This window comes from Lepidochelys olivacea, assembly GCF_965140295.1.
Source record: "Lepidochelys olivacea isolate rLepOli2 genome assembly, chromosome: 8".
Lineage (NCBI taxonomy): Eukaryota > Metazoa > Chordata > Testudines > Cheloniidae > Lepidochelys > Lepidochelys olivacea.
In genome coordinates, this window is record NC_140418.1 from 4,500,197 (window position 1) to 4,522,477 (window position 22,281).

Here is a 22,281-nt window from a genome sequence, read left to right on the forward strand (position 1 = left end):
AAAGGGCATTAAAGTTTTACAATTTCAAAACAGAAATGTTGTCTCCAAGCTAACTGGTTGATTTTTGTGCTTGTTGGCAGTGTGGTCCTTTGCCAGGAAACTCTACAAAAGCAGCTCCCACCAGAGGGAATATTAGCATCATAAAGGTAATGCACCATCACCTTCTGAATTATTTATTTTGTCAGCACTTTGTGCTCTGTGTAATATAGCCTGTTTGCTCCTACCATAAAGGAGTCAGCGTGTTACAGACCATTCCAGTTGCACTCCCCTCTTAAGAGCTCTCCTTGCGGATCTCGGGGGTGTGGGCATTTCTCCAGCTTATGCTAATGGACCTTGGATGGCCAGATCCAGGAACAACAGCATTGAGCTGAGGAGCTCTACAGAACCCTCTGTACTAAACCAGTGACTTCAGCTGGGCCCTGAACGCAGACTAACCCTTGCGTTGCATCTTTTACTGATGCACTGGCTGTTCTTGCCTCATAAACAGACAAAGCTATGCTGTTCTTTCTTTGTTAGTGGCTTCTGTTGGTATTCTGGAGAATGCAGTTTAGAGAGTTTACTGTGCACTCAGACCCTAATCTTGCAGGTCCAGCAAAACTCCCATGGACTTGGCTGCAGTGGGGTTCTACCACAGTAAAGAATGGAGGGTACACCAGAAGACCTAGTAAAAAATAAGGCCTTTTTCTTGGCTACATTGCTTTAGTTCTAAAAGCACAAGGAGCTCAAATTCTGCCCTTTGTTCCAGCCATGCAATCCCATTAATATCCCTGGGATGGCCAGGGTTTAACCAAGGGCAGAATCTGGCTCATGGCGTCTATGTACCGGGTGTTATATTGTCTTTTATTTGAACATTGAAGAAGATTCAGTGAAGCTGAGGTGAGATTAATCATAAGGACTATTTTGTTAAGCAAATTTGTTGCTGGGAAAGGTTGGCCATCTAGGAAATGAAAACTCCCCAGCTTAGCCCTGCTGTAGACACTGCACGTGCACCAAAAGTACAAGGTTCCTCCCGCTAGCACCTGACCTCTAGGAGTGCAAGGTAGTTCAGGCTCTCTCTCTTGATTCAATCCTTGGCCTCTCTGCTGAGCCTGTCAGCAAGGGGGCTGGTTAGAGCCATGGGCCAAGCTGGTTATGATGCTGACACCTGCCCAGCTTGTATTTGAAGAGCCAGCAGATAGTAATGATTTTCAGTCATTGCCCCCTGGGCTGGATCTGAAGCAGTGACCTAAAGGTGAAAATCTCCCTTATCATGTTACCAGTGTTTGGTGCACATGTCCTTAGGGGCTGTAATGTAAGAGCACAGGGTGATCTATCATTTTAATCCCTCGCCCCCGTGACTTACTCTGCTGTACCAGATTGTTTTGTCCCGAAGGCCTGGGACAGCCATTGAACACAGCACATTCCAGACCAGTCAGGCCACCAGGAGACAGCTGTATCCTAACATGTGAAAACTTCCTTAGGGGCTGCTTTCCCATCCTCTTTTCCTCCCCCTCCCCTTTTTCTTTTCAGCTCCCCATTCACTCACTTGCATCATTTATTATTGTAGATGAAGGGAGATGCTGCACGTTCCACGGGGGGCTCACGGCAGAAGCAGGTAAAGACTCAAAGCTGTTGTTGTCTCAACTGAAATGTTATATGGTGGCCAAGTGCCAGGGAGCTTCCTGATTGGCTCTTGGTGATGCTAAGTGAATAGTCTCTGCCCTGGCAGATGCCCTGTGGCTTCTGTCACTTACCCCTGGACAGGGCAAAGCACTAGAGAACTTAGAGGAAGGAATAACCTGGCGCGGAGATGGATTAGATGAACAAAGAAATCTTTCCCACAACAGCAGCTTCATAGATTCCGTAGCTGACGCCGCTCTACGCTTGTACTGTGGAGTGGTTCTGTTAAATTTAATTGATGTCTCCTTTGATATGCGTGAGAAAGGGACAGCCATTAAACAAGGCCCTTTCTAGTCAAAGGGCCTCTTAATACAGATATAGAATCATAGAATATCAGCGTTGGAAGGAACCTCAGGAATACACAAATTGCTGAATCTCTGTGACTGAAGCCCAGGACTAGGAGTTATACACGAAAGGTTACGTTTGTGGATCAGTCCCGTGCTTGCAGTATAACCTGGGCAAATCACACACTTTCTATGCCTCAGCTCTAAACTGGACAGTTATTGGAGGGGGTGTTGTTCCGAGCAAATAAACAAGATTGTGTCAAAGAAAATACCAGGTGCAATCATCAATTTCTACTCCCAGCCGCAACCACCTACAAGGCCTCAAACTTTGACTAGCCCCTTGAACCGAAAAGGGCTAACACCACTTCACTTGGGAGTCTTCAGTGCAAATGACCTAAATTCTATCCAGTTCCAGATAATCATTTCCTAAGCATCCTGGAGCAGGAGCATTAGAGAGGCTGATGTTGTCTATTTCTGTTGGAGCGACAGCCAGGCGCATTGCACTGAAGGCTGCTGAGGAAGGGGGACTCGGGGTTGTTACCTTACACCACATATCTGCATTGATCCTGTTGTAAGGGATTAAACTTCTCTTGTTGTTGCCTGTCTCTTAGCAATGCCACAGGACCAGATGAGTAGGGAAACTAATGTTATTTAATTATGCAAGCCCAATGAATGAAGTGGGCCATAGCTCACAAAAGCTTATGCTCAGATAAATTTGTTAGTCTCTAAGGTGCCACAAGTTCTCCTTTTCTTTTTGCTGTTTTGAGCTATTTTATCTGTTCATCATAATGACCTGTTACACAAGAGAAGGGAGGAAGTCACAGACTGATTGCTATCTGGATCCAGTTTAAACATGTATTTCTTTTACCATACAGATATAGACTGTAACATATATTCAGAAAGTCTCATCCTGACCCACCTAGCATCTGTGGACAGGGTGGATAACAACTTGTCTCTACTCACTTCTGTAGAGTGCTGGTGACAGAAAACAAGGGATCCTAGGACTGGATCATCCCTTGATCTCCTGTGATTTAAAACACAGGCTACTCCATGACATAGGTGTAATCACTTCTGTTTCCTGCTCTCAGGCGGGGAAGCTCTGGGACTCTATGAAGATAACTGGCTTCATACTGGGCACTGGCCTGCTGCTGTTTGCTGCCTTCAGGAACTCTGTCACCTGGTAAGACCACTCACCTGATAGCTTGAGAAGCAACATTTCAGTGGGTGGGGAGATAAGACAGATGTAATTTTTGCAATGAAAAGCTAAACGCTGCGTGTAATTCTTGGGCCCTTCTCCCCAGGCACTTGCAGAAGTTCTGGGGGGCTTCGGGCAATTTCTGGCAGGCACAATGGGAGAAAGTTCTCCACCTGCTTGGAGGAAACCAGTGGGCAATTTTCCTTCTAGGTGAGTTGTTTTGAATGCCAAAGCTCGGCTGCAGGAAAGCCAGATTCCAGCTCTCCCAGAGCTCTGTGTATCAATGGCGTGCATTGCCGCCAAATCCATGCCATGCCTCCCCAATGGTCAGGGTCCAGCTAACATTTTGGGACCACCCTTTCCACTGCAAGTATTTGTAACTGCCAAACCATCCAGGACCAATGTAAGGTTCCCACCTCCCTCATTAGGCTAAAGTGAAATTACACCCCAGGTCTCACTGGAGTAGTTATTACCAAAAGGATAGAACTGGCTTTATTGTAAAGCTAGACACCTTAGTAATATTCTAGCTGGGTGGCACCCGTATTACGACAGGAGGAAACCTGGCTGTAGTGTCGACAGCCTGGCGATAACGACTTGGTGGTAGGGGGCAAGGTGCCTTGTCCCTAGCGCAGGCCTGTATTATTCTAATCTCATCCCCACTCTACCCTTTTATCCCATTCAGGAGCTGTGTCTTTGCTCTGAAAACCTTATGCCCGGAGACACTCATTTCTGGACAGTGCCTAGCCCCCCAGGGCCCTGGTCTCTGTTTGTGTCCTCCGGGCACCACTGCAATATCAATCATTTCTGATGGACAAAGGCTCCCCTTTTTTCAGCGGTATCAGAACCATAGGGGTAGCCTAAATTCTTCCTTACCTGTAAGGGGTTAAGAAGCTCAAGTAACCTGATTGGCACCTGACCAAAGGAACCAATGGGGACAAAAGACACTTTCAAATCTGGGTGGGGAGAGGTTTTGTTTTGGGTGCTTTGTTTGTGTGGCCTGTTCGCTCTTGGGACAAAGAGGGACCGGACATCAATCCATATTCTCCAAATCTTTCTGAACAAGTCTCTCATTTCAAACTTGTAAGTAACAGCCAGGCAAGGCGTATTAGTTTATCTTTGTTTTCTCAACTTGTGCATTTTCCCTTTGCTAGAGGGAGGTTTATCCCTGTTTTGTTGTCACTTTGAAACTAAGGCTAGAGGGGTTCCTCTGGGCTCTTTGAATTTTCTGCTACTCTGGAAGGTTAACTACCAGCCTAAGTTTACAGAGGTGATTCTTTTACCCTTTTCTCTTTAAATAAAATCCTTCTTTTTAAGAACCTGACTGATTTTTCCATTGTTCTAAGACCCAGGGGTTTGGGTCTGTAGTCCCTTTGTAACCAATTGGTGAGGATATATGTTCAAACCTTCCCCAGGAAAGGGGGTGTAGGTTTGGGGGAATAGGACGCCAAGTGGTCCTTTCCCTGATTGTTTGTTAAATCACTTGGTGACAGCAGCCATCCCAAGGCAAGAAAGGAATCTGGGCTTTGGGGAAGTTTTAACCTAAGCTGGTAAGAATAAACTTAAGGGGTCTTTCATGCGGGTCCCCACATCTGTACCCCAGAGTTCAGAGTGGGGAAGGAATCCTGACAAGCCATCTCTGCCCATCTCTCTCCTTCTACCACAGGCACGGCCTTAGTTCCAAGCCTTGTTTACTGGTGCTTCAATGGACTCCTGATGGTGGCAGATGCGACCGGAAAGCCCAATTTCATCACCCGGTACCGAATTCAGTTGGGCAAAAACGACCCTGTAGGTATTTCTCGCCGTGCCTGCCGAGCTGGACGAATACCACCTGCATTTTCTTAGAGGAAGAAGGGAGGATAGGGGGAGGCAGAGCTGTCAGTCTCCTTCACCCCACCCTCCCAAAACCTCATGCTCTTCCACACTGGGGGCTGGCGGAATAGAATCAAGGCAAGAATTCTACATGGCATGCAAATGTACAGGGGACGGATGGTTCTGTGGTTAGGGCAAGGCTTAGGATGCAGGCCAGCTGCGGTCAGTTCCCAGCCCTGGCACAGATGCCCTTCGGCAAATGTTTTAGGCCTCAGTGCCCCCCAAGCAGTTAGATGTCACACTAGCTATGTGCCGAGAAAACTCACTACGATGTCCCAAGTCTGAGTTAGGCACCTTAGTCTGTGATCCACAAAAGCTAGCTGGGGTTGGGGGAAAGGGGGCTTCCTAAGCTAGCCAAGGGGAGATGCCAGGTAGAAGCACGGCTGTATGAGCTGTAGCAGATATGCTTCCTCCAGCGACGGGAGGGGTTTTCCGGTTGATGTAGGTAATCCACCTCCCTGAGTAGCAGTACCTAGGTAGACAGAAGCACTCTTCCATTAACCTAGCTGCATGGACAGCAGGGGTTGGGGCCACATAGCTACAGTACTCAGGGGTGTGAAGTCAAGTCAACATAGCTGCAGTCAGGAGTGTGAAAAACCCAGCCCCTGACAGACATCACTATGGTGACCTAGTCCCCACTGTCAACATAGCTGGGGTAACAGCAGAATGCTTCTGTCCATGTAACTTAATGTCTCTTGGCAAGGCTGTGTTCCTACCCCATTAGAAACACCCCTTGCCAGCAGTATAGGCTACAGTGACACCACGGGGCTATACTGGTGTTGCTACGCCAGCATATAGTCTCCATAGAGTAGAGACAACCTAAGCCTGTGTCTACACTACAGAGCCCACAGCAGCATAGCTCTGTTGGCAGCCTGCACTAGGTCACCGAAAGCCATGAGCGAAGGCACCAGAAGCTATGTCTACACTAGGGGTTTTGTCCACATTGCTAGGGTATGTTTCCCCCCATACACACACCTCTAACTTATGCAGTTGTGATATTAAGCATAGACCATGGCTAACTCCTCCTTTCCCCCTGCCTTTGACAGTAAGCAATCAGTTGCCCCAACGCCCCAGTATTTTTCACTACACGCAAAAAAGGCAAGCACCTATGTCAGCGTGAGTTGATTGCTAAACTGAACAGCGGTTAATAAGCGTATGTTGTCAGACTTCAGTGTTAACGCCCCAGTTTGGTAAATGGGAAAAGTTTCATACCTCGGGGCACTGCCAGGTTCAGGCAGACAGCAGCTGGCTGCTATTCATATCACATTTGGAAGGTTTCTTCATAACTGTGTGGGCTAAAGAGTTCTTTCAATGTCATTTCAAATGCTGGACTGTAGTTAGGTAGCATTTTAAAGCAATTCACAGTCACGCTGCTGCATAACTGCACTGCGCACACAGCCCTGGCCACAGTGATCAACAGGACATGGGGAACTAAGTCAGAGAAATCACCACCCGATGCAGGGAAGGGTTCTACCCCTTTCCTAGAGCCGTGGGGCTGCAGGTTAAAGCATGTTACAGCTTTTGTGCAGGTGAGCTGAGACATATTCCTGTAACACCAGACTCAGACCCCTGGCCCTGGCAGATGACCTCAAATTGTACACTAAGGTCTTTAATTAAGATTATAGAAAGGAAAATTGCAGCCACAGCCATTCAGCTGTTTGTCCATGGAGAGCAAGCAGGATCAGGAAGTCATGGGGAAAGCTGGAGGGAGACCATTCAATCGGGGACCCATCAACCCTGAGAAGGGCACTTGGCTTTTTTTATTGCTCCTCCTTGAAGCAAGGTGGAGCAATGCACCCCGGGGGCTGTGGTTGGAGACAAGAGTCGGTATCTGCCACTGCCAAAAGATGTCTTTACAGAGAGAGCGCCCTGACTCACTATAAACACACCCACCTTTTTTGCATTGAAGACAAAGCCTTGAAATAATAGTGGTGTCTTACATCAGCGTGGCCATGCTGAGCCATCAACACCAGAGATGTGCTCATTTAATTCCAGCCTTGGAGCTGCTCAGGCTGGCGTAGGGAAGTATCCTGCTTAGACAGAAAAGGCTGATCAGCTGCTGGGTACCGAAAGCGTGTTTGTCAATCCTACCTCTCGCCCCTCTCTTTCAGTTCTGTGCTTTGCCAACATCAGAGCCAGGCACTCGGCTGCCAGCGACACAAAGAATGAGGGCGCTGAACTTTAGGCAGATCAGTTTCTTGGTTATTTGCCTACTTGTGAAACTTGGTCCAAAAAACCCAAAACAAACTAACTTACCAACATCCAAGGCCTGAGTCCTGGAAAGGTTCCCTCTCCCCAGAGCCCAGAGCTGTATGGCTCCAGGGCTAGCATTAGCAGAGTCTCCTCTCTTGCAGGTGGATCCAGCGAAGCTGCGGCAGGCTGTTCACACAGTGCTGTTTAATCAGGTTTTCATCTCTCTCCCAATGATGATGCTCATGCTCCCCATCATGAAGTGGCGGGGACAGCCCTGCAGTGAGGAACTACCCACCTTTCACTGGTTCCTCCTGGAGTTGTCCATTTTTACCCTGATGGAAGAAATTCTCTTCTACTATTCACACCGGTGAGTTGGGCAAGAGAACTAGTCTGTCCTGCAGCTGCTTCTTCCTCCTTTAAGCTCCCTAACAAATGGGGACCGCTCTGTCCTGAATTATGACCGTTCCCTCAACAAAACACCTCCATTAACCTTGGCCAGTCAGTGGCACCAGCCTTTCCTTTGGGAGCTCTTGGTGGTTTAACACTACCAGGGGCCGTGTTTAACCAGAGATTATGAAAGTAAGAGGATTGAGATGGACTAGCCCACAGGCTGAGGGATGGAAAAGGCAAGTTGATTTTATATGTAAGCTATAATCTAAAGCAGTCGAGTTGGAGGGAGGAGGCTGTAACTATTGCTTATAGGAAGAACTATACACCAGCCAAAGAAAATCTAGAAAGAGTGTATTGTGTATATGTAGACCAAAGAGACTGAACTCCCTGGTCAAGGACCATGACCTCCTATACACGTGTACAGCGCCGGGCACGATGGGACCCAGCTCCCAACTCTCCAGATCTCCTGAGCACTATTATTACATACACACACACAAAGATGCAGAGTAAAATCAAAGAAAAAAAATACCTACCTCATAAAAAGAGAGAGGCAGTTCAACAGCAAACAAAGCAATTGCAGGAATATACACAGGCTGGGTGAATTGCCCATGGACACCTGGGTTCTATTTCGGGTTCTGCCTTGACTCATGAGTCCTGACGGCTAGCCCTGGTCTTTAATTCACTTGGCTGCTCTAAAAACCTATAGATTAGAAAAGTACTGAGGATGCACCCGGAGTGACATTGGTCTCCGGGTTGACTGGACTTGAAGACTTTGTTCTGGTTCTCTCCATGCAGGCTTGTTCATCACCCGCTTCTGTACAAGCGCATACACAAGAAGCACCATGAATGGACCGCTCCCATTGGTGTAGTCTCCCTCTATGCTCATCCGGTCGAGCACCTGGTAAGCAGGTCCTCTTGGGGTCACTGCCCAGCAGCCTATCAAGTAAACCCAACCCGTTGCTGTGGGCTTTGCATTTCCACTGGGTGAGGATTTGTGGGAAGGGAGGAGAGTAGCTACACTTCAGACTCTTCCTGTTGGGAGATGAAGCTGGGATTTGTGGCATCTCCATAAAGCTGCTGTAGTAGAAGTGTCTTGTGGCTCCTTGCACTGGGACTACAAGCTCTTAGGGTAGAGCCAGGTACAACAGGGTCAATCTACTGTCAAGACAAACTTTTTGGGAGCTAGGGCCTCCGGCAGGTTGGGGCTTGATGGAATGGGGCCTCCTTGAGGCTGGTGGAAGATATTACTGCATAGACTGAGTTACAGTGGGAGTTGGCCTCTGTCACCTCCTTTATCCCAGTCTCTTAGGTGCATTGGCAGAACACTCCCAGGGACTCCCACAGCAGCACTAGCTAACTTGCAACACCTCCACAAGGCGCTCAACTCCCACTATTCCACTTCAACCAAGTTCAGCAACAGCAGCACCGGGCCGCACTAGGTTCTAGGTGCTCCCATAGCACAAGCAACAAGAGGAGACGCCGGTTGCGACCTTATGAACAGAAGGTTTGGGTGTGCATGTTAATGAGGCAGGGCTTGTGTCTGAATTCCAGTTTTCCAACATGTTGCCTTTGCTGGTGGGTCCGATAATCCTGGGATCCCATGTTGCTTCCATCATGGTGTGGCTCTGCCTTGCTATTCTGACTACATCCATCTCGCACTGCGGCTACCACCTGCCTTTCCTCCCCTCGCCAGAGTTCCACGACTTCCACCACCTCAAGTAAGGTCACTGGACACTATCCATATAGCTGCTCCTCCCCCCATGCTCTGTGGACTGGGTCAGCCCATCAGTGGTGGGGATGGGCCGTAGCCCATTTGTGAGGGCCAAACAGTCTGACATGACTGCTAGTCAATCTCTACTCTGGGACTCCATCTGCCCCACCTCAGTGTGGTTCCCCTGAAGGCAGCTTGAATGTATCCAGCCTCCTCACCCTTTGTAAACAGGAAGCACTGAGAGGTCAGAGCAGAGGACTGGGCCTTGGACAGTTCCTGCTTTCTTACCTCAGCTCAGCCACTGACCTACCGTGCAACCTTCAGACAAATCACTGACATTTTCCTTTCTGTTTCGCGGTCCGAGGAGCTGGAAAACTGGCTACGAAGCAGAAACCCAAATGCTGAACCTGAGCTCAGGTTTCTTGGGTGGATTAGACAGAGAAAATAATGTGTAGGGTCCAGAGAAGCAGGCATAGCCTGGTCTTCCCTAGCAGTGATCTAGGGCATCACAGACAATGCTCCGTGGAGCATCTTTCTGGCTGCTTAATTCCTTCTCTGTCCAAAGGCAGCAATGGAAAAGCCAGACAGACATTCTCACAGCTGAAAAGCCTGACACAGCAGGAACTTGGCTTCGCCTGGTCAAAGTACTGTGACACATAATTGTTAACTCCCACCCCCCAGGGGAGGTGACGTACGAGCACCTTTTTACAAAGGTAGCAGAGCAAAGCAGTGTCAGGCCTGCAGGTAGAGTCCCGAAGGAGGTCCTGGTTCCCAGGGCTGTGCTCAGGTCCCTGACCAGGCTCCTTGGCTAACATCGCTTCCTGAGCACTGCTTTCCCTTTCCTGCAGGAATGGGGAGGACAGTTCAGTTCCAACCTAAGGATGGGGTGATACCTGATGTATCAACCAGTGCATATCACCCCATCTCTTCAGGACACTGATTATGCCAGGAGCACGGATCACTGGGGACATCAGACTCTATGGCTCATAGCCAGCTCATAGCTTCCTTGGCCATAGGTGAGTGTACAGGCAGTCTGGTCTTCCTGTGGCCACAGGAGCTCATGTAGCTTGGAGTTGTGGCTGTCTGGCAGAGTCCCACTCTCTCACTCCCTGGCTGGTGATGGCTGCAAAGGCAGCCCGCAGTGCCTGGGGATGGAGAACACCCCTGGCTCAACACCTTTCCTAGATGACTAGGTAGCGGAATGGGCAGGTTCTGGGCTAAACCCCATCCAGTCCTCCACAGGCTGCAGAGCAAAAGGCTGGGAGAGACAAAGAACGTAAAGCAGGATTGGCGGGGCTCTGATAGGGACACAGGCTATGGGAGGGGGTGAAAGGGAAGAGATCTGCATGGCCTACCTTGTTTCTCGACTGTAACCTGCAGTACCCTGCGTGGTCCCTTTGTGCTTGGCTGCCAGGTTCAATCAGTGCTACGGAGTCCTGGGGGTGCTGGACCGCCTGCATGGAACAGACACGCTCTTCAAGCAAACCAAGGCCTACGAGAGGCACGTCATTCTGCTGAGCCTCACCCCTCTCACGGAGAGCATTCCCGACTCATCCAAGAAAGCCAAGTGAACCCGCCTCCCCTGCGGCTTGCACGGGGGAATCATGAGAGCTAGGAACCATGATTATGCCAAGTAATTTTCTAATGAGAAGCAGGTTATTGTTCATCCTAAGTATCAAAGACAAAGCGGAACCGTAACCCGTTGCTGGTGACATTTGAACTCACTTCCCTTCAGTCCCCCGCAGCCTGGAGTGCAGAGCTCAGCTCCAGGCAGCAGCCCTACAGCTGGGGAGCCTCCTGAAGTGAGCGTAGCGTTTTTTTAGTCCCTTGGATCAAGCTGCTCACAGACTGCCCCATGCAGGTTTCCTTCCAGCCCCACAGAAATGGCTGCTGTTCAGATCTCCCATTTCCTGCTTGAGGCTTTTGGACCCAGGACGAAATCTCACCTGCATTGCATGGGGAGTCACAGGGGAATTCAAGAGCACTGCACTCCAGGCATTCAGCCTGGCCTGATCTCATCCCAGCACTCTGGGCCTGGGAGAATCAACCCAAAGACCACATGGAAACACGCTTGTTGGGGCAATGTGGCCCTTCGTAACCACTTCACCAGCACCATCAGCCCTGAGAGCTCAACATCCCACAGTACGGTTACTCCCCATACCTATGAGATAAGGGCTTCAAGCTTCAAACCATCACTGATCACCAGCAAGGGTCAGGCAGATGCTACCCCCACACAGCACAGTGCTACATTACTGGGAGCACAACACAGGTTTTATCGTTTTAACAATTAATACAGAGGATGAAACCAAAATGCAAGTCACAAAGGGAACTTTCTAGGACGGAGGTTCTGGGGCTGAAGTCTCATTAGCATAGCTAGTAGGGGCTGACTGCTCCATCCCACCAAGACTCACCTGAATTCCAACACAGCAAAGTAGGCAAAGGGAAACCCCTAGGATTGCATAAAGTTATACGTGATGGAAGAGCTCCCCGACATCACTGTTCTCCTGAGCTGTTTGGTAGGGAGAGCTGCAAATCCCTTAAACAAAATGGTCTCCCTGTCAGAAAACCTCTACACCATTAGGACACAACTGAAAGTATCACAGAGCAGCGAGTGCTGAAAATCAGGCCTCAGGTGTGTTGGCAGAGCAGCATGGGGGCTTGGGACAGGAACAAGCAAGGGAAGAGTGCACTGGATTGAGACTGAGCAGTCCTACAAGAGCTCTTCTGCGGAGACCTTGTATAGTGCCCAGCTGCAGTGTACGTCTCAGGTGCCATCAGCGTCTCACCTTCACGAGTATTCATCCCACATGAGACGTGTCTGATCTGTAGCTCAGACCCTTAAAGACCCCAGAGCAAGGAAGGTTGCGGGGACAGGAGAGTCCATACCACACGGTCTTTTGAGGTTTTTATTTTTATACATTTTTTTGTATTAAAAAGGAAAAAGCATAATTACCACAAATTACAAAGGACTAAAGCATTACTAGAATAATGAATCACATCAGCCTAGAAAGCAGATACTCCGAATAATATTAATATTATAATACAAGCTCTCATTCAAGTATTTTACATTTTTTTTTGTTGTGGTTGTTTTTCTTTTCCTTTTAAATGGGATGATGATCCTGGCACACACGTCAAGATTATGTACTCTTAACAGAAGATGGATCACAGAGTGGGTTGTATTAACAAGATTTTCCCCCCCAGTGATGAGTGGTCTGATAAGTCATTTTAAATGTGTCTCTACAATAAAACGCAGCTGAAGAAGGTTGCAAAAAACACTTTTTCCTCTTTTGCTTTTGGGAGTAGAGGGATGAGGTTGGGACAGAGACAGAGCCTGGTTGGAAAGGGCAGCCAGATCAAACTTATATCCCCTTTTGTTCTGGCTGAGTGATGAGCATCTAGACAAAAACACTGGGAAACCCACCCTGCCCCAACCACCACCAGATAAACTCAGTGTCAATTTCCAAGTCGGAATCCATGGGCCGGGGTTCCAACCCCAATGGTAGTACATTCCACAGGGACCCCCCAAGGCTGGGGTTGGCAAGGGAAGAGAGTTCAGCCATCCTTTCCCACAGGCACACAACACTATGCCAGGAAGACTCCAATGGATGAAATGATACCAAGCCCCCGTCTCCCAGGGATATCATTGGTACAAGCCAACCTACTGTACAAGACTGATATTCTGGAGGTGATGAGAAGTGGGAATGTACCACTGAGGAATAAAGAGGAGGGGTTGGGGTGTTAGTTGAAATACATCTAACGTTTGACATGAAAAAGTGTCTATAAAAACCGAAATGGATAGGTTTAAGCCCATGCCCTTTCACGCTCAGAGAGCTTCCAACAATAGGGTGTGCTTGTCACAGATACGTCGGTCCTATGTTCAAGTGTCTTCAGAAACTGAAGATGTAAACGACTCTTTGAAACGTTACCCCTAGAATTTTTTTTTAAGTCACTCCACCCAATCCACATCAGAGATGAAACTGTTTTCAAAAACAAAACAAAACAAAAAAAGCCAACCCAAAACCCACACCCACTCTCCTCTATTATAGGAATTGGAAATTAAAACTAAAAAGTCAGTGAGGCATTTAACATCAAGTGTAGCAACCCTCTCCTTATTAAAAGCCTAACGTTGATTCCAAAAGAAAGCGAGCTGACAACCCAAGGTCTCGGAGAAGAGACACACAGAGGATATAGAGTGTTGCAAACAATCTGCTACATATACAGGTTTGTGTGTGTGTTTGATAAAACAAAGTATAGATCAGAAAGGCATTAACAGCTAAAAGGCTCCCCTCCGCATTGCCCTATTGTACATGTACAGAAGTATGGCAGAGTATTGAGGTTAATATGTCATTTGTTACAGTACAGTCAACCAATCAGAAGCAGAGTGAGTGAACCTGGACAGAACCCAACAATTACAGATAACCACCGGGAGGGGGAAACAAGCCACGAGGAGCAGACAGAGCAGCAGCACCCTATACACATTTTCCTTGAAAAAAAAAACAAAACCCCCAAACCACCTGACCTCTGTAAAAACCCTGAACCACAGTGCTTTGGATCCTGCCACAGCGGTCTGTCTGTAAGATGGACACCAACGTGCAGGGCCCGAGAGAGGAGATGCACATGATTTAACAGACATTTCTTCCACCTGGAATGGCAAGGCCAACTGCACCCCCACCTGGGGGCCGTGGGGCAGACTTGGCTCTGCATTAACAGCTGCCTCTGACTCCCTCTGCCGCAGACATGGCAACTGCAAGCTACAGAACCCATCAGCACATGCGAGAACCATTTTTTTTGTATTTGTTTTTTTAAAAGGAGGTGGGAGAGTCAAGATGGACCATCCCTGACTAGAAGGGAGTTAAAGTTCCTCTCGGGAAAGCCGTGGTGGGGGAAGGAAATCAGGCCAATGCAGAGGTCAGACCATCTGCTCTTCTCTAGACGGGAAACCAATTTCAACAGCCGCCACCCCTCCTCGGAGGGGCGTTCAGACACATGCAATCCTCTAGCTGTAGATATATTCTACATAGCAGAGGTGGGTCTCACTTAGCTTTGGGAAGGTGCCTCCAGAGACTCACCCCGTGTGCACCATGAGGCATGGCAGACCTCTCTGGGGTCAATTTTAGCATTCAGTCACCCCTCAGTCCTGGTCCCCACTCGGCAGGCTGTGAGGCTCTGTGCCTGTGGACACAGGCTAGAACCCTATGGGGTCAGCCCTCATCTGAGCAATGCTGCCATAGACTCGTACTCCTGGTGCCAAATACTTCATTGTCTTCCCCCCTTTGGAAAGGGGTATACATTGTACACTGCAGGGAGTAAAGAGCAAAAGTCCCCTCTCCCTCTAGAGCATAGGGTGAAACAGGACCTTGCTGCCTTGATTTATTTCAGTCTTCAGGACCACACGCATGACGCAATGCAGCTGCCTCTCTCGGGTTCATTTCCACATCTCCTCTCCCTTCCCCGGGGATCTGGGCCTGCCTCACACAGCAACATGCAAACACAGCTCACACTTGACCCTATTGTAATCTGCTACAATTCAACAGCATGTCAATCCTGGGCTGTTGCACAACTGCTGGGATCTCTCCTCTGGGCAAGCTTCTCCTGCAGAGACGTCTTTCTAGGCAGGTCCCATTCACACGGACGACAAATGACAAACCACTGACTAAAATGGGAAACAAACTGCGCTGGGCTGAAATTTGAGAGGGTGTCGCACAAACAAAGACAGAACAGCAAATCAATCAGTTTGGATCTCTGAAGCTCTCTGGGACGTTCCTGGGCACTTCTGCCATCTTCAATGGCTCCTTTAGCCTGTTGGATTTCACAAGCAACCACTCCTCAAGGCGAGCCCATTTCTCCTAATTCCTGGTTTGAGTTGTTCAGATGCAAACAACTGGTAACAAAGAGACCATGCCCCCCGCCCCAACAACAGAGACAGCGGTGTCTCCGCAGTCATTCCTCAGTGTCCTCCAGGCTCTTCCCTACCACCCCCATCTAAATCCCAGCACACCTGCAAGAGTGAGGGTTTGGCTCCAGCTCACAAGACGAGGGAAATTCAAAGTCAAGGCTGACACGCAATAGCACTGCACCTGCATGTTGGGGCTCACATGGCCAACTGGGCACTCCGTGCTATCCCAGACACGGCAGAATAAGGCAAGGACACTGGGGCAGGCCTCTGTGTTTAAAGCATTAGCAGGCTTTAGTTGCGGAATATACCAGGATCTTGATTTGAGGGAACACAAAGTACCAGCCACTCAGTTCCCTTGGCTCGGCTCTAGCTAGCGACAGCAGCCTGGCTGTAGAGTCACCCAAAGCTGCTCTGAAACAACCAGCATCTCTGCCCCCGCTCCCCACAGCAGCCTGTTTTAAGCAGTATAACTCTGAGAAGCTGGTTGCTTTCGCTGGACAGGGCCCATTAGCAGCTCACGGACCTCTCATTACCTGCCTCTGGCGATGCCGATACCCAATGGTGACAAACTCCAGGTGATCCACCCAGCTTGCTGTACTGAGCTTTGCTCTGAACTGCTGCCCTCCAGCCCCCCTCCCCCAGCACCGCTGGGCTTCCTGTAGGTTCAGGGCAGGGTTCCCAGCTACTAAGCAGCATGCAAGCCCTAGAGACACCCCCCCTTGCCAGGCATGGTGCCCTAGTATGTGACAGCCCTAAATCAGCGGGATGCTCAGAAGTGACATGCCATTGCACTAAAAGCTGATGGGGCGACAATGAGCTGGGGGGAAGGTTTCCCCCCCACTACCCAGACAGCAGCGGGCCAAGGCAGCAGCATCTGCAGACAGACATTGTTTTCAATATTTGTCGAGCAAGTTCCTCCCTGGCTTGCAAGGCCAGCACACGCAGGAGATGCAGCACAGAACCCAGCAAAGCACACGCAGAAACACATGGAGGCAGAGCATATTACCAGCAAGGGAAGTACCCCTTCCCCTCCCAGGGGATCCACCTCTGCCTTCAAGCCTGAATTCTGCACTGCCTCCTGGCTGGGATGCAGAACACCTGTGAGCCACAACTTCCTTCTGCGCCATCTCAGCCCCGTCTGCTCCCCACCCCGGCCAAACCCCACCAGGCTCAGCTTGTCTTCCGGAGAGTCCGAACGCACGTGCTGGGGGATGAGGCGCCCCCCAAAGCCGGCTCCTGTAGCGCACCGCTGAGTCTGATAAATGCCCCAGCAGTGCTGTGGTCGGGCGAACAAAACCCAGGGCTTCGCGACAGCTGGAGCATGGTGCCTGCCGTGCACCCTAACGGGGGGAAAGAGGAGGTTTGAATGCACCAGTCTGTAACAGGGAAACCCGCACTGAGACCGCATTTCGCAGGCAGCCTGCTGAATTGAGAGCAACCCCACCCAGCCAGCCCCTGGGGTCAGCACTCGTCCAAGATGGGTTCTCGGTATCCGCTTTCCTCAGCTGCCATGGCGTAGCACGAACGTGCTCCGGGACCGTCACGTTACTCTTGGCTCCACGTCTCCCCTCAGCAGTGAGAAATCCGGCCACTGGGGCTGTCCCCCTTCCCTGCTAGCCTCCTACCCTCCCAGCTGGCCAATAACCAACCTCTCCCACCCCACCCCCCAGCGCTCCCCCTGCTTGTTGGGCTGGCGGAGGAAGAAAGAAAATGACAGTGCACCTCTAAGTCTGAGTGAGGCAACAGCACGGACAGTTGCTGTAGCAGGAAGGACGCTACAAGAGTATATACATCACATCGGCTTCAACTACGTAGGCTAAGTCTTAGATTAAGCTGCGTCAGCACGGCGTCCTCTCCAGAGCGGGGCCTACAGCCCACCTCCAAGGGAAGGGGATCGTCCGGTGTGGTTCCTACAGCGTCCCTCTCGGCCGCAGGGAGCAGCTCCGGTGTCTGTGTCAATGCAACCGGGTCGCCCGGGAGATCGCCAGCCGTTCCCCGCAGGAATCCCACAGGGAGGCGGTTACGAAGGGGCTCTTGCCCCACGCAGACGCCACGCCCCGAGGCCACGTGAGGAAGTCCGGCGGGGCACAGAACTCCCACTCCACAATAAGGCAACAATTATTTTCAAGGAAGAAAGCCAAGGGAGAGCAGTCTGTGGAGAGGGTTTGGGTTTTTTTTTTTTGTTTTTTGTGGTTTTCAAAGGGGGAGGAAGAGAAAGCTCCTGCTTCTAGTGCAGTCAGCGTTCCTGCACGAGCCTGCAGATCCCGTCGTCGCACAGAAGGGTCGAATGAGCCCACTGCGATGTCTGGTCAAGGTCCTTTGGTTGACTTCCAATTGTCCATGATGGAAGGGCTAGTTGGGTGGAGGGAGAACCCACCCTGGGAAATGGAGCTGGCGGGAGGAGGGGCAAATACAATCAAGTCTTTCTGTATCGGTTGGGTTTTTGTTTTTAAAACGCATCCTTGTATCCGGAATGGGTGAAGTCAGCCGGGTCAGGAACGTCGGTGGTTCCGCAGGCCGACTCGACGCGGAGCTTCGTAGCTTTCCGAGCAGGCTGCATAGCTGACCCGAAGGGGTGCGTGTCGGGTCGGGGGGGGTGGGGAGCTGCGTAGCGCAGAGTGATTTTGGTAAATCCAGACGAACTTCTATCAATAATTTAAAACTTGATATATATATAATAAAAAAAATATCTCCCCCTTCCCAACCCACCCAGAAAGAAGCTAAGACATGAAAGTGGGGGCGGAGGGGGTCCGGCTTCAGTCAGTGACAGACAGCAAGCAAAGGATCCTTTTTGGATTGGGATCGTCTTGTTTTCCAGCCACAAGAGAGGTTGTGTGCGTTGAAGTTTCCCCCAGCAGCCTATTCTTGGACACCCACGTTCCAACTCCCTTTCGGTCCCTCCCCACCGCACTTCTCCCCTCCCCCGGTCAAATTCCCCACCAACCCACCCCTTCCCCAATAGGAAGCAGAAGCTCCAGCTTCTCTACTTCCCCAGTGTTTGAGATTCCACAGCCGCTGTGGCAAGGGCATGGTGGCTCAGGTTTTTGGCATCCTCTCTCACAGGCTGGCTGGACGAGGCATGGGCTTGGCTGGATGGGGAGTGGCTGACCGGTTTGCTGGAAGACTGGGAGGGGTAGCGCTTCCTTCCGTCTCCTCCCAGCGTTGATGGGAATCTCTTGTGACCACCTTCCTCTCCCATGGGTGGCTGAAAGAGAAAGAACCCTGGCATCAGAGCAGCTATCTCAAAGCAAGTCACCCCCACGCACGCTGCCGCGGTCTTGCCTCCACCACCCCCTCGTATCCATATTCTGCACCTGTCACCTGGGAAGCCCCATCGACAGGTACAAGAGCCCTCCCTGGATCCCAGGGAACAAGGGGGACAGGGGAGTTAACCTTAGCTCAGCCTCTCCATCTGCTCACGCAGGTGCTCAGGGGGAGGGCTGCACTCTGGCTGCATTAGGGAGCCAGAGGGAAGAATTCTTGTGGGGCGAACTGGCTTCAGGCCTAGGCCAATCCTCGGCCTGGGACAGTTTTCGGCCTCCCTTTCTTGTTATAATCCCCAATTCCTCTCCCCAGGAGGCAGCAGCTCGAGCTGCTTTTGCTTCCTGCTGAGTCATGACAGCAGGCAAATCATTCGCACTTCCTGACACGAGGTCCCACTGGGATGCGGCCTGCTCTAAATACACCGATGGTGCCAACCCACCACCGCCAGGATTCATCCCCTAACCGCGTGCAGGTACGGCATCGGGGCCTCCAGCGAAGCTCAGCTTCGCAGGTTCCCCCTCTTTGCCAAGCCTCTCTCAGCAGAGCAGTATGGTCCAGCAGTCCGGTGCAGGACGAGGAACCAGCTCTGACTACCAAACCTGGCTCCACCAAGCAAGCCAGCTAACTGGGTGCTGGGTTTTTCTCATGGACACAATAGGGAGGAGAAATACTTACCTGTCTCCCTGGGGACGGGGGGGTTAATAGGGTAAATGTTTGTACAAACAGGCTTAACCTGGCTCCCAATATGCAAACCCAGTGGCACCCTCATGAGTGCTGGGCACGGGGGAACGGGCTGGCAGGTACAGAGGAGTAACTGATCCGACGCAAAACAACTCCTATCGGAGAGGCCTGTGATAACCCCTGAGAGCTGAGCAACATGCCAGTGGGGCAGGGTTAGCTTTCCTGGCTCCACCATACCAGGCAGGCCCCTCTCTCTCTCCTTATCTAACACTGACTGTTCTTCTGTCCTGCCCCACCTCCAACACCCATACGCTATCTGTGCAGCAGCCTCCTGCCCAGCCCCCCGCTTTATTTCAAAGTTCATCTGAAATTCTCTCTCCTATCTCCTGCCCCTGACATTCGCACGCATGTGCCGCCGGCCCCTAGGCGCTGTCGAGCTGTACATCAGCTGCTCTGAAAGTCACTGACTCCTCCTCAGAGATCTCGGGAGAAAACGAACCTTAACCCCATTCACAATGTGGGGGGGAGCGTCCTCCGGCCTCCCACACGCACCGCCTGGCTACAAAAGAGCATGTGGGATCAAAGCAAGGCCCATGCTTCTCTCCAGCAGGGAAGCAATTCACAGCTGTCCAGAGCCGGGGAAGCAAAACAAAGCTAAATATTATTCCCATGGAGACCGAGTAGCCAAGGAACAGCCCTGTATTCAGGGGGCCCTTCGACACAGAAACAAGGGGCGTGTCTTTATTCCCCCACCCAGCTGCGATGACCTGAACACCACACTAGGGGTTGCTGCTGAGTTAAACCTGGCCCCAGTTCTGACTGAATTTCCACCCACCGCCCCTGCCCTGGGAGAAGTGGTCAGGGATAGGGATGGAGATTTGGGGGGGGGGGGGGGGCAGTGGGAAGAGCCATCAGCTGCAGCGCCTACTCACGTCCACTCGGAAGTCCTCGAGGCGCTTGAACTTGCTGAGGTATTCTTGCAGCTTGCGATCAATGTCCAGGTTTTTGGCTTTGGAATATTTTAAGTAGGCCCAAAACTTTTCCAGCCCATAGAGCTGCCCTGTTACGAGACACAAAGCTACAGTCATCAGAGCTGTCCACGAAGGGCTCCCGAGAGCCTAACAAGCACCCTCCACCCGAACACAGACACTGTGCGAAGGGGCCTCTCAGGCTCACTGCGATAGACTGGATCTCCGCCAAGGGCGCACGGGATTGCCTGTAACCACGTGGCACCCACCCATCGGGTGCAGAGACGCCTCAATAAACCCTTTGGGTCTGGCACAATGACCGCGTGGCACCAGGAGCGTATCCTGAGATGAAGTCGCAGAGGAGGGCCTGTCTGCTTTCCACACACGGAGACCGTGTTGGCCTGTCGCTCCCTAGGCCAGCAGGGGCTGTGAGCACAGCACAGACGGCATGGCTGAACCATGGGAGAGGAGAGGACCCCTCTCACTACTGGGTCACCCACGCTGGGAGACAGTGACTAGCTCTGGGTGCAGGGGGTCCTGTTCAGTCGGAGGGTTGGGTCACTGCAAGCCCTCAGAGAAACCCTGGAGGACCTGGTCCCACAAAGGGTGAATCTGGAGAACATCGACTACAGCCTATTTCCATTAGCCTTCCCAGCGCCAGGCCCCCAGCCACCTCCGTGTCCCGAACAGCCAGATGTCCCTTTCAGCCCAGAGTCACCGAGGGTTCCCATGTGCTCTACTCCACACAGCCCTTGGACGGTTACAGCCAGGGCTGCTCCCCGGTCACCATTCCCACAGTAAACCTGGAGCACGGCTGGACTTCCGAGAGGAAGCCCGTCACAGAGAGCAGGGCTGGGTGACAAGCTTCAAGGATCGGCCGAAGGAACCACCTACCCGCTTCGTAATCCTTGATGGTTTCTTCTTGGAAATCCTTAAATATGTCCGGCCGGAATTTCTTCTCCAGCCCGTAGCTGTAGTATCTGAAAAGGCACTCCAGGCCGTACCTGCAGAACACAGCGGCAGCCACCGGCTCGTGAGCGCCACGTGCAGACACCAGCTCAGCGCAACTGTGTGAGAAGCCTAAGCTAGCCCCAGGCTCCTGGGCCCGGCCCCGGGTCAACAGGGAATGACGCCATCTCTCAGGGCTGGGAACACTCCCGAGGGACACACCGCAGCTGATACCCTGCTTCTGTGTGAGGTGGAGCTTGAGCCTCTCCCCTGTTCCTTCCCCAGGGTGGCACTCGCTCCCTCTGCTCTAAGACCCGCCAGCGTTTACTCCCCGCCCCACTCACGTGCTCTCATCCCGAAACCTGAATGCGGCCTCCCGTCCCAACTCACAGCACAGGTGACCATTCCCTACCTGTATCCCTCCTTGCCATCTTCCAATGCCAGCTGCTTGAATTCCTCGTACATTTTCTTGTTAAAATGATCTCGGAGGAAAAACGACCAGAAGCGGAAGAGCGTGTTCATCTCCTGGGACTGACCGATGCCCAGGCGTTTGCGCTCTGTTGGGGGGGAAGGAAAGCAGTGACTCTGGGTTCCAGGCGGACGGGTAGACTACCCCTGCCAGGAGCAGCGGCACAGGGATGAAGTGGGAAGATGCCCTGGAGAAGCTTACGAGGGCATCCAGCCCTAAATGTAACCCACCACTTAGGAATAGCCATAATGGGTCAGACCAACGGTTCATCTAGCCCAGTGTCCTGTCTTCCGACAGTGGCCAGTGCCAGGTGCCCCAGAGGGAAGGAACAGAACAGGGAATCATCAAGTGATCCAGCTCCTGTCACTCACTCCCAGCTTCTGGCAAACAGAGACTAGGGACACCATCCCTGCCCATCTTGGCTAATCATAGAATATCAGGGTTGGAAGGGACCTCAGGAGGTCATCTCGTCCAACCCCCTGCTCAAAGCAGGACCAATCCCCAATTTTTGCCCCAGATCCCTAAATGGCCCTCTCAAAGATTGAACTCACAACCCTGGGTTTAGCAGGCCAATGCTCAAACCACTGAGCTATCCCTCCCCCCCCCCAGCCACTGATGGACCTCTCCTCCATGAATTTATCAAGTTCTTTTTTGAGCCCTGTTATAGTTTTGGACTTCACAATATCCCCTGGCAAGGAGTTCCACAGGTTGACTGTGCTGCCGGTTGGTGTAAGTTCCACAAAGTCAGTTCCCT

General features: G+C 51.3%; 2 protein-coding genes across 6 annotated transcripts in view; one reads left to right on the forward strand and one right to left on the reverse strand.

Moving 5' to 3' along the window:
* Positions 1 to 14,246, forward strand: part of FAXDC2 (fatty acid hydroxylase domain containing 2) — a 28,687-nt gene extending 14,441 nt beyond the window's left edge. For all 4 annotated transcript variants that reach the window (XM_084635877.1, XM_084635875.1, XM_084635876.1 and 1 more), the window contains exons 2-10: positions 81 to 146; positions 1,547 to 1,594; positions 3,032 to 3,123; positions 3,245 to 3,348; positions 4,802 to 4,923; positions 7,362 to 7,567; positions 8,386 to 8,491; positions 9,142 to 9,308; positions 10,716 to 14,246. In XM_084635877.1, the coding sequence (XP_084492003.1) occupies positions 1,547 to 1,594; positions 3,032 to 3,123; positions 3,245 to 3,348; positions 4,802 to 4,923; positions 7,362 to 7,567; positions 8,386 to 8,491; positions 9,142 to 9,308; positions 10,716 to 10,872 (1,002 nt within the window). In that variant the 5' untranslated portion in view covers positions 81 to 146 and the 3' untranslated portion in view covers positions 10,873 to 14,246. The remainder of the gene's footprint in view (positions 1 to 80; positions 147 to 1,546; positions 1,595 to 3,031; positions 3,124 to 3,244; positions 3,349 to 4,801; positions 4,924 to 7,361; positions 7,568 to 8,385; positions 8,492 to 9,141; positions 9,309 to 10,715) is intronic.
* Positions 14,247 to 18,140: 3,894 nt separating this feature from the next.
* The window catches only part of LARP1 (La ribonucleoprotein 1, translational regulator), a 73,674-nt gene continuing 69,533 nt past the window's right edge, over positions 18,141 to 22,281 (reverse strand). For both annotated transcript variants that reach the window (XM_084635874.1, XM_084635873.1), the window contains exons 16-19: positions 21,471 to 21,615; positions 21,005 to 21,114; positions 20,075 to 20,202; positions 18,141 to 18,402 (exon numbers count right to left, since the gene is read on the reverse strand). In XM_084635874.1, the coding sequence (XP_084492000.1) occupies positions 18,181 to 18,402; positions 20,075 to 20,202; positions 21,005 to 21,114; positions 21,471 to 21,615 (605 nt within the window). In that variant the 3' untranslated portion in view covers positions 18,141 to 18,180. The remainder of the gene's footprint in view (positions 18,403 to 20,074; positions 20,203 to 21,004; positions 21,115 to 21,470; positions 21,616 to 22,281) is intronic.